Source organism: Cydia splendana, chromosome 19 (genome assembly GCF_910591565.1).
Source record: "Cydia splendana chromosome 19, ilCydSple1.2, whole genome shotgun sequence".
In the NCBI taxonomy this organism is placed as follows: Eukaryota; Metazoa; Arthropoda; class Insecta; order Lepidoptera; family Tortricidae; genus Cydia; species Cydia splendana.
Window position 1 is genome coordinate 13,509,979 of NC_085978.1, and position 14,407 is coordinate 13,524,385.

Below are 14,407 nucleotides of genomic sequence, written 5' to 3' on the forward strand. Positions count from 1 at the left end.
CACGCTGCATTGGCGAGCTGGATGGGAGATAGCGCTTAGCGTATTGAATGAAAGGGATAGAGAAGGGGGCGTGTCGTTCGGCACGAGCTGACGTCAGTACATGTGGTTATGAGCGCGTGCCAGTGATTGACGTTCGTGTTGCCAAGGCGCGCCGAAAATCAGCTGCTAGCCAGAAAAAAGCGACCGCGCGTAAACGACCCGTCGATACGCTAACGCTGCTTGTCTGCTACTTCGCTGCGTAAACAAATCGATTAAGAACCGAATATAACTGTTATGTGATTTTAATTAATACCTAGGTACGAACTAGTAGGTATGAGTATGACGTACGTAGCGGCCCACTTTAGATAAGCTGTTATGAAACACGACATACCTAATACCTAACTACATAAAATTATATTCCATAAAGTTTACCTACTTTAAAAACCCCGGGTACACGTAGTTCGTGACCGTAAAAATAAATACTCATATTTTCACGTACCAGGTGGCATCGAACGGGTTAAATTCTCAAAAGTTAGATAATCTGCAAAATGAAAAAAATATCTGTAAATATTTTAATTTCGCGATTGAATTACTTTCATTTCGAAATACGAGTAACTAGAAACTATATAATACCTTTTATTTTTTGTAACATTATGCCATGCCGCTAGTATGTATTTATTTTGATAAATAAAACAAGAGATGAAGGGGACTGAGCCGTTTGTAGATCTAAAATTCTATTGCTCGTGGAATATAACAAATACAGAAGTTATTGACCGCTTTATTCAAGCATTAATAGTACGGAGTCAAGGTTTCTGACCTTACGACTATGACGAACGGACTTTATAGAGCTTCAAAACAACACATCAACCTGAACAGTGAATACCCTGGCCGTCTCTGCCATCTTTATGTAACATAGTAATGACCCTTTTCACAACTACAGAATCTGGCTTCTAGTTTTGTCCAAAACTTTGAGATCGAAAGTGTTTGCTTCAGATGGTACACGGTACACGCACAGGGTACACGGGTGCTCTTTAGTTAGTGTCGGAATGTGTGAGGTACTAAAATACACGAAGATTATACTCGTGCCTTCTAGAGATAGTACGATAGTACATTATTGTCGAGGCTCGGAACTAGCTACTTGCAGGCTGAGGATTCGTTTTAAACGGACGACCTTGGGACCAGTGTACGGATACTGTGAGTGTTGCGTGTCGTGCCGTGGACAATAAACATTAAACTTTAACGGGTAGCTGCAATTTCTTTGTCTACCCCAAACATTTTTATAAACTAATTTCGGGTAGTTTAGTGGTGTTTTATTAATATCTCTGTTGACATTTGTTGGGACGTCAGTCTTTCCGTGACCACAGCGGGTGCAACTCAGCTGAAACGTCGGAATTAAAGGTAAAAACAATGAAATTATATCGCGGTAGACCCGTTTGTGCAATTAAATAGGTCAATATTAATAAAGCAAACAAAGCTTCTAGAATTTACTTCTTACTTGTTCTCGACATTTTCTTACAGTGATTTACGTAAGTTTTTGTAAGTGCCACGGTGGTTGGCTGTCGGCTCCAGACACCAGGGGAACAAAGCCGTGAAGATTACGCAACGAGGGTGAGGGCGGATGTGCGTCACGGCGCGTGGGCTAGCATGGGGTTGGACGCCTCCAGCAATACCGATAAACGACTTGAAAAACTCTTATGTCGGCTACACTCGTCGAGAGAACCCAAGAAAGGTCGAGAACGAGTGCGTACATACTTTTCCCTTCTCGTCTCGCTCTTCCTGGTTTCGTCTCGCGATTCTCCGATCGGAGCGGTGCCGAGACTCGAATCTCGACAAGTGCGTACAGCAGACATTATGTTTAGTCGGAAAAAGGAGTTGCATGAACGTTGCACGTGAATCGAAAGTTTTACGAAAGCACATTTACTGCCTTTATGCTACCTTAAAACTCGACGGTTCGCTTGAAATGTGTACTAAGGGAACACTGCAGACTGCAGGTCCTTTGTTTTGTTTTTTTATTCGTAGCTATTAATTTAATGTAGGTACCCGTGCTAATTTCTCCGAAATTACCTACGCGTTATCGGGGGTGCCTTCGATTATTTCCTTGGACATATGAAATAACCCTATTTTTTATTAAGTAGAATACATTGCTTAATTAGGAAAATTAAGGAACATACTCATTCAGATATATCCTCAAAATCCAGGAGAATATGTATTTATTTTTACTAAAAAAAATATTATATGTGGGGCACCTTAAGTGTCACAGACAGTCTTTAAATGTACATACGTACTTTACGTACGTAAATATATCAGCATCTTTCACTTTGGTACTATAATTTTCTCGCCATCGGCATCTTGCTTTTTTTTACGAGTAAATTCCTTGCGTGGGTGGAGGGAAAATAAGATGTTTTATTAACAATTCTTATCCTGGATAAATAAGTTAGAGTTAGACCAAGAAAAGTCCAGCGATTTTCACAGCCCACGCTGTGACAGTGTTATTTATACGTCATAATTTCATAGAATTTTGACGTTTAAAATAACACATGCACTGCGCGTGAGCTATTAAAATCGCTGGACTTTTCTTGGTCTAACTCTATTCGTTTTCGTTTCTATCTTTATATGAGATTGTCTAAGAATAAGGCACGTTTAATTGAATTTCGTGTATAGTTTTTATTTCATTAACAAAAATATGGTTATGATTATGACTGTATTATAAGTAATACATCTTGGCTGTTTCTATATTGAATATGGGTATGGGTAATCTGCACTTTTGATGTTTATAAAATGAAGGTTGCCTTAAGATTTTAAGATCATGGTACCTACACGAAGGCCACGGCCCTTACCGGCTGCGTCGGCGGAGGTTTCTCGTAACTTTTCGGGTCAAGGATATTTTTCGGCCTTCATTAGTTAAAACGGAGGTCCTATTATGAAAAAAAATACTTTCTTTGAATCTAACTAATAATTAGGCTTAGGACTTTTCGTATCATACCGTGGTTCTAAAATCCTTGGAGCCGCCATATGTGAAATTTTCGAATTCAAAGTCAAAAAGTATGAAGTTATTTTAAAGGCTCAGGACTTTTTGAAGCATACCGTGGTTCTAGATTCTATGGAATGTTTAGTTGTAAAATAATATATAATAAAGTAAAAAAAGAACATTTAATAAAAATAGTATGTATAATGCAATATATTAATTTACAATGCATTTTATAATGGTGATATAAAAAAACCTAGAAAATATAACGTTAATTTCAGCAGACGAAACGCGATCGGTCGAACCAAAAGCTATAATATAACTCGCTAAGCTTTATTCAACAAATAAAACTTAAACTGAAGCTTCTAGGGGCTATAACAAAATTAATTAATTAATCAATATTATGTGTGACTTATCTTCGCTTACCGTTAGTTCTTCTTAAGGTTTTATCCAACTTAGGATGATACTATTCTCATCACTGTTATTTTGATGAGATATGCTATTGATATCGTTCACAACAAACATTTTTTTTGTCGCTGTAAAATATACATCGCATAAGGAACAATGAACACTATATTTTTCTTCATTATATTTTAATTCCTTATATGGCTCTATCCAGTATTTAATCTCGGAAGTTGTAATATTATTCATTTAAAAAAAAATCAAAATTTTAAATTGCGAATGAATTTGCACTAGTCACTAAACACGGGCATCAAAGAGGATGTATAACTAGATAATAGTACATTTCGATGCTAGTGCGGAAGGTATGTCATTACTTCACGAGTACCGAGATATCTTGCCACGAGCCGCAGGCGAGTGGGAAGACTCGGGACGAGTGAAGAATGACATTTCCGCACGTGTATCGAACGACGTTTTTTAATACAGTTGCGAAAAAATAAGTAAAACATTGTTAATCGTACACTAAACAAAAGTGGTAACAGTGACAGCTCGCTTAGACGTCATCTTTAAGTATATTATATCTATGGGCGTTTGGCAGCTATTCCGTTCCATTCAGACACCTTATTAAGAACGGAATTTTCAATATTCAATATTAAAAAATAAACGTGTTATAATGATGAAGAGGTAAGTATTAAAATATGAAATATGTATATTTTTCATATTCTTACATTAACAATAGGTTTTTATGCTGATTACGACGTTTAAAGGAAACTAATATTAACACTCATCAATAAGTAGTCGTGAATTGGAACAAGTATAAATTTAAAAAAATTGGAAAAGTAAAAAGCACTAGTTCGACATAACCAAATTTCCGCACGCTAAACAGCTACGTAAAGTAGCACTTTGTGAGCAACTGTATAAAAAATAATATTGTAGCATCACATGTGATCAGTAATTAGTATTATTATATAGGTTTACGATAAAATTAATTACGTTCGATTAAAATGAACTCAGTAACGATGTGAAAGTATGTATAAATCATTATATTTAATTTGACATCATACTTTTTGACTTTGACTTTGACTTCGAAAATTTTACATATGGCGGCTCCAAGGATTTTAGAACCACGGTATGCTACGAAAAGTCCTAAGCCTACTAATAATGAAAGAACTATATCACTAAAACCAATTTAAAATTAAAAAGCGAGGGTCCGATATATAAAGCGTCATAATTTCATAGAAGTTTGATTTTTAAAATAACCCTTGCACTGCGCGTACTATTAAAATCGTTGCAGACTTATCTCGGTCTAACTCTAATTGCTTTTGATATTTAATTTAATCTAATTTTATATTGAATTTTTACAGTTTTATTCAAGACGCAATGGTCATATCTTTCACCGCAGGTTTCGGGCGACGCGCCATATCTATTGTTTTCTTCAAATTTTCCTGTCTTTACGCCCCCTTTTATTATGTAGATTCATGCGAACGAGATACTAAAGTGATATCACTGATATCAAAATGAAATAATTTTCGATAGCAGCTTCTGGACATTATATATTGAATTTTTGTTTTACTTCTCATAGCCAGAGCTAAGCCATAAAGAAAATTTATTATCATCGTTAGCCTGCGATCCCGTGAGAAAATGATTGCATGCGAAATGATTATTATTAAAGGATTTGTGCAACCAAAGGATAACCGGTCCAGCGAAGGCGTCCATGTCGACGAAACGCTACTAGCGAACCGGTTAAACACGGTTATCATGACTGATCCGCACGCCACTCCGGTGTGTGAACGAGACAGCTATACACGGAATGTATTTCCAGCCGTTAGCCATACTTTAACACTTTCGGTGCCGGGCGCTCCGTTTACAGTACAAAATGAACACACATCCGTGTTCTTGGCAGTGAATGTGTTAAGAGGTAAAAATATACGTCTATAAGTAACTTTTACTAAAGGACCAAACCCGAAACCGCGTATAAAAATTTGGCTCTCCCATAAACATCGACTTCTGATAAGCCAAACTGTATGAAACAGCTGTATAGTGAGAAAAAAACACCTGTATAGTGAAATAGCGATCTCCCACACCGCAGCGGCAGGCAGATCCGAGGGCCTACCACGAAACACGACGTGTTGCCTCCCTGTCAGACTTACGTATGAAATTGCAAGTAAAACAGAGAGGCAAAGCGTCGAACGTGGTTCGCGGTACGCCATCCGCTTCCAATATGAAGACCGTCTCAGTCTGACCTACGGTTACACGCAGTTTTTACGAACTTCAAGGTCAAGTTATACTGGCGACGCGTTCAGCCGGGTAAATTTATTATTGTGAATTATTTTATAACTAGTGGATTAAGTGGATCGAGTCGATCGGCATACCTAAACATGGAGCAAATAGCTGATACCTGTTTGACTGCAGTTTCAATTTATTGAAGGGATTTAAGCGGCGGCTTTTAGAGCCATGATCAGATCAGATGATCCAGCCAACGTTTATTATGAAGAATATCGTAACGTTTTCAAGGGGCTCAAGTCTCAATGCTTCAAGTAGATATTTGAAAACCACCACTAGGATGACTAAAATAGGATTAACATAGACCGAATAAAAATATCAATGTTAATTTATTTCTAAATTCTGAGTTAATAAAGAGAAAATCATCATTCGCACGGTAAGATTAAGCAACCCCCTTTCCGGATTAAATAAATAACAAAAAATAACACGTGTTTTCTAGAGTTGGACCAAGAAAAGTCTGCAGCGACTTTGATAGCTCACGCAGTGCAAATGTTATAATTTATACGTCATAATTTCATAGAAGTTTGACGTTTAAAAGGACACTTGCACTGCGTAGGCTATCAAAAACGCTGCAGACTTTTCTTGGTCAAACTCTATCAAAATAATAATACAAACACCCACTCAGACAAAAAGCCTTCTTTAGAACATCGTTTAAAAATGTGACATCGCAACTATCGCACCTACGCTGTTACTCATAGTGCACTTAGCGAGTTTCATATCTAACAAGCACGGTTACGTGTCCAAATCGAATATTGCATATTCGTGCCCCCCTCCCCGTCTGGATGATAAGCGCGGGGGTACACGGGTGGGGTACATGGGGTACGTGGCACGTGACAGCGCGTCACGCGGCGTCCCGAATGAAACTAGCGAACGTGTGGTAATGGTAACCTCTCTAGCGCTTCTGCGGTGCTGGTAGTTGCACTACAAACATAGTTTCTTGGTGTGGGGATTCAATGAACTATACTTTTTGTTGAATTGGCAACAAGTTAATTCTGGAGACGTGAAAATTGTGATAATTTTCTTCGTGACTTAGAATAAATAAAATAAAAACAAACAATGAGAATTTTTTTTTTCGAAAAAGGTTGTTAGTGCAAAAAGAGAACTAGGAATTTAGCGAATTTACAACTAACGATGCCTTGCAATTTTATAAACGGAAAACTCATATAAACTGAACAAGAGGAAATGTAATGAAATAAATTCTTGGTTGGTGGTTGGTGGTGGTTGGTGGTTGGTTGGGTTGGGTGGTGGTTGGTATTGTACAAGTAAATTATGTAGGTATGCTCTGTTAAGAAATCCTTGAAATTGCAGTAAATAAATTATATAAATGGGTGTCAATAACCTACAAGTCGAGATAAGCAAATATCAGTTTTTATGTCAGCACAAGATAAACAATGCCACGTGTGACGCGATAACAAATCATACCACTTGTCTATAAAACATTACTTTAAATTTTATTAATTTAATACCGTATTTTTTATAAAGAATTTAACCTCCTGAGTCTAAATGTACTTACTTACATTACAATGTACACATTCATGCAATCTAATTTGAACTTTACATGAACCAAATAAAATAGCATTTCTTTTGTTTCATTGCTTTTTAAAACAAACTAAATTCGTTCCAATTTACATGTAGAACAAGGTTCAAATAAAAAATTGAAAAACGTTCTATGGTGGGTCTTACGGGGTTAAATTATAAATAATAACAACTAGCAACCCGCCCCGGCTTCGCACGGGCAAAAAGAATAGATAGTATAGAGGGGTCCTGTCATTGTAAATTTTGTAGTCACTGTAAATTTACTGCCATCTATCGACACACGACTAAAACTCAAAATGAAAACGTATAAAGTTATCAAAAAATGTATATACAGGGTGGAAAGGCACGACGATCCTTTCCGGAAATGGGAGATAGTTTAGCCTAAGCTCTATATTTTCTCCATAGAAACTATGTTAATATGGGCAACCGTTTCTAAATTATGACCTTTTAAACATCCACGCAAAAAACTACTTTGTTCTAACCCTAACAGCTAGGTGACAGGGTCAATGAACTTACTTGTAAACAATCAGTATTCGACAGGAAATTATGCTAATTTGTTGCCATCTAACCATTTTTAGGTCTGCTTACAGCACGGTAAGAATCATTGCAGGATTTTCGCTTTCTTAGTGGTTCCACTTGTTCAATACTTGAATGAAATAGTTATGTTATTCCTTAATATTAATAATACTAACCACAACATTGTTTACAACGACAGTTCAAATGGTGACATTGACAACCACTCAAAAGTACGCAATCGTCTTATAAATATCTCTGGTTTCCTTGACTGATAAAAAGGTTTTAGTTTCTTAACACGTTTCACAAAATTATTTTCGAATAATTGGAAACTATCTAAAATAATTAAAAATAACAAGTAGGTTGTGTTAGTTGCACCAAATGAACTTGCAAAAATTAAATACTAAGAATAAATCATGAATAAATACTTCTTAAATACCTAACTAACAAACCTTCTTGCGTGGTAGGAAATAGACAGACCGTCTGATGTTTGAAATTAAATTTTCATTGAACTATACTTATTGAATGTCATATTCTTCAAATAAAAATGTTAGATGCTCGTGGCTATTTAAATTTGTGAGGCTGTGTAAAAGATATGGTGTACCAAACCAAACGGAATGTGAAACTGCGGACGAAATGAGACAAAGGCTAATTGGTGCTTTCTGCGGAGGATAAATGACGAAGAGCATACACTATATCGCATGTGCATCGACATACTCGGGTACGGGCTGCGGCGGCGTTGTAATACACGGAGGTACATTTGAACACCGTATGTGAAAAGAAGATAGTATTAAATATTGGAAAAAAGTAATTATCTAAGAAAGTAATAAAATTGTTTGTAATATTTTTGCATGCATTTGATTTATTTGACATTTATGCGTCATTCATACATCATTGCGATACTGTCAACGATCGGAAAAAAGTGTAAAGTCCCGAGCTTTCCCGACGGAGATCCTTAATCTAGCCGTCATGTGCACATGCTATAGGGTTATCACCACAGTTAAAAAAAGTAGTATTTTTGCAATTTTTATTTTTTACTCAATTAACGATTCTTACCATTACCAATAGTCTCTGTATCACTTAAACGACCTAATACTTCCGGGAAGGATCGTCGTGCCTTTCCACCCTGTATATGGATAAATGATTTTATTATTTTTATATCATTTTGATCCATGTTCATTCCCTGATATCTAAGTGTTAAAATTGTTAAATATGAAACGGTGTCGTCACGCCATCTAGCCGAGGATAGGCTAAAGGTGTGTGCGGCATCTATTCGAGAATGACTTTTACTTGAATTCCGAGGCACGTTTTTTCCTTAGACTTTATTCGTCTTATACGAAGTTACATATGTCTTTGGCACGGGTTAACAAATTATACACCTAAACCTTCCTCAATAATCACTCTATTGATAGGTAGGTGAAAACCGCATGAAAATCCGTTCAGTAGATTTTGAGTTTATCGCGAACATACACACATGCAGGTGCGGTGCAGTGGTATGAAACACACACACCCCATTTTCATAGCTGTCATCTCGGACCGGAAAAAAACGGTCCGGAATGGGGAAAAGTAAAATGTCGGACGGTAAAATTACGTGTAGTGCACAAGCTACCATATACATTTAATGGCGTGCCATGTCGGACCGTAAAAACTCGGGACTGCCGGACAGTAAAATTCATTGTAGTGCACAATCGCCCTAACAATGTTATTGAGTTTTCACTTCTGCCGGCACTCCCGGAGTGCAACCCGTTGTTTTTTTCTCCAATAGATTCACTATCCTCGAGTTCAAGACTCGATTTACCTCTATTTTAGAAAACAGGCATCGCGTGAAATCGGTGAAATGCCATTTATATCTCTACTAAATCACACTTTAGTAGGTATCCAGCCTAGCTGGAAACTAGCGTGTTAATAGGAATGTTAATTACCTAATATTCCGAACCTGTTAAACTACGTTCAAAAACGCATTCGTCGAGTGTCGCCTTTAAACGAGTCATGCTGATAAGATAAAGGAAAGAAAACGCAATAAATGGCCCGTTTACTGGAACATTGACGTGACGTTGGCGTACGATTAATATAAATACTATAACGTGGCATTGATATGAAGGAACCGCTTTTTTCTCCACAATATATAGTTTTCAACATTTTTTAAGAAGCGACCGCTTGGCATGATAACATTTTTCGCGACCCCCTTAATGGTAGGCTTCACGACCTCCAGAGCTGCCATTGGCTGAAGTGAAAACATATATATAATTAATTAACAAAAAATAAAACATAATACTCGTACTTTTGCTTCCGAATTAATGACCAGGAGCTTTTTTTTTTAAGAAAAAAGCCGTGCGAAAGAATATGTTCTAACAGCTGATATTGTGTTTGGTCTCGTAATTTTAAACATTAACAGTTCTTTTTACAGAACAGTTTCGCAACCTTCACCTATGTAGGTATTTCAAGCAAAATCTATTTGTTCAAGTTTTTATACAACCACCGTGCCCTATACACGTGTACCGTTTTCATACGGTTCAGTTGCGCGATCGAGCATAAGGACATGACGTGTGTTCGCATGAAACTCATACATATAAGTATACCTAAGTAGGTATAGATATAAAAGCATCTGTATAGTATACTGCAGGTGGTGTGTGCGACCATGATATCACTATCAGCTGACTGAGGGCACATGTGTGTGTGCCACTTTCCCTGTTCAAACTTCAAATCACCATCTGACACAATTTTTCTTGTTAAGGGGCCCACAGATTACCAGTTCGCTGGACGATATCAGCCTGTCAGTTATTCGCCACTGTTGCCTTTTGCGAGTAACTGACAGGCTGATATCGTCCGGCGTACTGGTAATCTGTGGGCCCCTCTAGGCCTTCGCTAGACCCTTTTGCTCTAGGGTCTATTCAGCCACCAAAAGTCCAAACACACCGTGATTTTAATGATGTCACAAACCAAAAATCGTGGGTAATACGCAAAGGCCAATGATGATTCAAAAACATAAGGAAGGTACATCATCACCGACGGTACAGCACTAACGATGAAAGTTAGGGCCTTGACAGGAACATCGCGAAACACCTACGTACTACGTACGTCGTACAGCTAATCTCATAAAAACTATACAATTGCGGAGTTACGCAACGCCCGGCACGGGCGGCCATTATTGGATTACAAGACATTGTCTTTGTGTGCGACATCCGCCAGTTACGCAAACACATACGTGAATATATCGTCAGTCAATGAACGGTTAAAGATTTTCATCAAATGTCTGTTTTATTTGCTTATCCCCCATTTGAGGATCAGCGCAGCACGTCCCTCACGTCAGCCAAGCACAGGTGCCGCGAACATCGAAATCGTTATCTGCGTCTCTATCGCTCTTGCATATTCGAGTGATAGAGGCAGCTGGATAACGAAGTTTCGATTTTTTATTCGGATTCCAATAATAATCAGATCAGGGACCGAGGGCCTACCTCCTTCTTTAGATGACATTTGAATATTTGGAATCGACTTCCTTCCTTAAATGTTATTGGAATCGTTCCAGTGCCATCGAGACGGAAGTTCAGGTGAATGCGTGCTCGTGTAGTTGTAACTCGAGGTCAGATCGAGTTACACGTTAGAGCAGTGTTTTTCAACCCTCGTGAAGCCTCACCTCAATAACTAACAAAATAATAATCAACTTACAAAAACTGGATGTACTAATAGCAGTTGGTCTGTGACGCAAAATTTTGATAAAATACAGGCATATATGCCAAGGAGTTGCTGATCTAGTCTTAAACCTCTAAGCAGCCCAATCAACAACGATATGACGCCATATGGGGGACACTACACAGTCGAATCAATAAGTTCTACAACGCTAAGATATGGGGACACTAAGTGCTTCATATCGCTTCTCGTTTTTCACACAATCCGCCCTTTTTCTTGGCCTGCCTACCCTAACTACCAGACTAAGATAATTTAAGTAAGACTAAGGACATGTTTTACTGCTGAATTAAACCCATCAGTTATCTTATCTACCGGGAAAGTGGCAAGTTCATTAGAGAAAATACTCGTAAGCTTTGAAACCATAGAAATTATTATTATATTAGAAATCAAATCTCAAAAGGCAAGGCTCTTGAACTTTAATTTATTTCAAACAAACCTCATACAGCTGTTTAAAGAGTACCTAAGTAATTAATGTTTCGCATTGGAATTGAAGTCCTAATTAGCTTAGATTTCGTTTTAATTGGAATCCCGCAAGAAGCCAAGGTATCAGTTAATTTAGAAGCTATACGATCGCTTAATTGTAACAGGTTGTACAAATTACACCGATCAGCTAATTTAATTAAGAGTAATTTGTCATCGTAATTGAAAACCTACGTATTCGCAATTCCACATCATCAACAGTAAAATGTCATCGATCTAAAACCTACGTAGTATTTAATGCTGAGCTGAGCAAAGTGCATCAAGACACCCAACCCACATATAGTAGAGTTTGAAATGACACTACGGTATTGACCTAGTACGAAATCTTACTCAACTTGTGTTGTATACGTGAGCATATGAGCGTGGCGTGCCCGGGCCGACCTTGGCAAGAGGAACGCCTTGAGTCCGACCACCGCACTTCCAGGAGCAGAATTCTATTCGTCTCAAAAGTCCAACGTCCAAGCAAACCAGTAATGTTCTTTCCAAGTACATATTATCAGTTGTTGAGGAGTTATACTGGTTGGTCTGAGTGTTGGACTCGCCAGCGATCGGAAGGCGATGTAAATTCACCGCAGCACGAACCTAGGTAACGCTTGCACGACTTGTTTTTATCCTCCTCGCTTCTGTCGTCCTGCTCCCAATGTAGAGCTCAAGGGAACATCGGGCTGCTTGGCGAGTTGGCGTAAATAGAACTTGGCTTGACAACGCACAGGTTAAACCAGTAAATCTAACTAGTAATGGAATTTTTCATCAATTTACTTGGCTAAATACTAAAATATACCTATACCTACTATAAAGTTTGAATTGAAAAAGCATTATCCGTTTATTGCAATTCTCGATTGGCGATGATCTCTCGGAGATCAGACACGTATATCAAATATATGCATAAAAAAGGATTCAAAGATTTTGAACCGTTAATGGAAATCTCAACTGAAATAAAGAATTTACGAAAATTCGCCCGTTAAAAGATTTAAGATATTGTTGTTCATGGATGATCCTGTAGATTAGACGCCCGCACAAAACTGTTGAAGCATTCATCGTATTGTTTAGTTGTGGTCTTGCATTTTGTTGTGCAAAAACAACACGAGGTCGAACGCAAGGCCGCTGTGGGCCGGCTTGAATGTGCTAGTCAACTGTAACATACGTCCATTCCGATATAACTTAATAAAGCTCGCTATAACTCACCTAAATACTCCTTTATCCATTTCTTTTTCGGTGGCGGTCGCACGGTCTGATGATCCTTCGTTTCCTTCTTGGAGGGGGTAGTTTGCGATGACGTGGAAGGTTTCTGATCATCAAGAATTCGGGGAACAGTTAGAGCCGTTAACATTTGCTGCGGAAACCCATAACCATGTATAGCATGTCCGTGTGCTTGGAACTGCTGGTATGCTTTCAGGGTTATCGGGATCGGCTCGACGATCTTGCCGAATTCTGTCTCCCTGGTGTTGATGGCAATGGTGTGGATCGTGTCGCTGTAGTAGTCACTCGGAGTGGCCATTGCGCCGAACACTTCCGTACCGCTCGCGTATCTGGCAGTGCATAGATTCACTTCGGATGATTCCATAAGAATGCCCATTCTACAGTAGGACGTCACATATACTAACTCGCTACTGTAAAGTCTCCATGGTCATAACACTTTCGTCCTAACATTCATTTTAATAATTTCAATAGATTGTCCGTATTACTGTTTACTAAGAATTGTTTAAAGTCTCTTCAAATGCATAAGCTAGCTGGATATATCGTTATTGCGGATACGTTTGCGAAATTGCTGAACAATTTATTTGTCCGATAACGCCTGGATAAAAAGTTTTTTGCCTTCCACAATTCAAACAACGACACAATGGATAAAGTCGACCCCGTACAATCTGAATGGCTTCATTTGCTCACTTCTGAAGTGCTAAGTATGACGCAGAAAGATGCTTGCGCAATTAGTCAGTTTGTAAGTTCTAGCAAAAAAGTTGATAGAGAAAGTCTGTCTTGAGTTAAACCGTAAGTAAAATTATACGAATATGACAAGAATCAATACTTATGATAGGTCCTTAGTGGTAGGTTATTATTCGCAAGAAAGAGAGGGAGTGTGAGATGTGAGCGTAAGCAAGGAAGGCAAACTAGTTAGAATGGGTAATGTGGGGCGACCTAGAAGCGGTGCGCTCAACAAGTGAGGGAGGGCGGCGGGCGTCGAACGCATGGCATGCCCCGCCGGCACGTGCACTTGCCCCCCCTCCCCACCACTCGCCGCGCCGCGCACAGTTAACTACACCTCCGCGGCTATCATGCGGCCCTGGTATCGCGGCCAACTGAATTGGCAGACATTGTGGATTAACACATGAACGCTGTTTGCGAATAAAATTTTACTGATAAAAACAAAATCTAAAATGCAAATGTAAACAAGTCACCGAATGATTTGTTTCAACATAACGTAATTATAACAGGCTAGACTAGAAATAATTTTAGCCGTGGAGCAAAACAAGATTGAGACGTAAATAATGGGATGGTTAACATAAAAAGGCCTCTTCAACTAGCTAAAGACAACATAAATAATACCTAATTAACACAAATAACTAA

General features: G+C 38.4%; 1 protein-coding gene across 2 annotated transcripts in view; it reads right to left on the reverse strand.

Moving 5' to 3' along the window:
- The window catches only part of LOC134800051 (max-binding protein MNT-like), a 48,618-nt gene that overhangs the window by 15,380 nt on the left and 18,831 nt on the right, over window positions 1–14,407 (reverse strand). Inside the window, exons 1-2 of one of the 2 annotated variants that reach the window (XM_063772506.1) lie at window positions 13,831–14,333; window positions 13,028–13,788 (exon numbers count right to left, since the gene is read on the reverse strand). The exons of the other annotated variant lie outside the window; for it this stretch is intronic. Of the exons in view, the coding sequence (XP_063628576.1) occupies window positions 13,028–13,418 (391 nt within the window). The 5' untranslated portion in view covers window positions 13,419–13,788; window positions 13,831–14,333. Of the gene's footprint in view, window positions 1–13,027; window positions 13,789–13,830; window positions 14,334–14,407 lie in introns of those variants that run through there. 2 annotated transcript variants of the gene reach the window in all.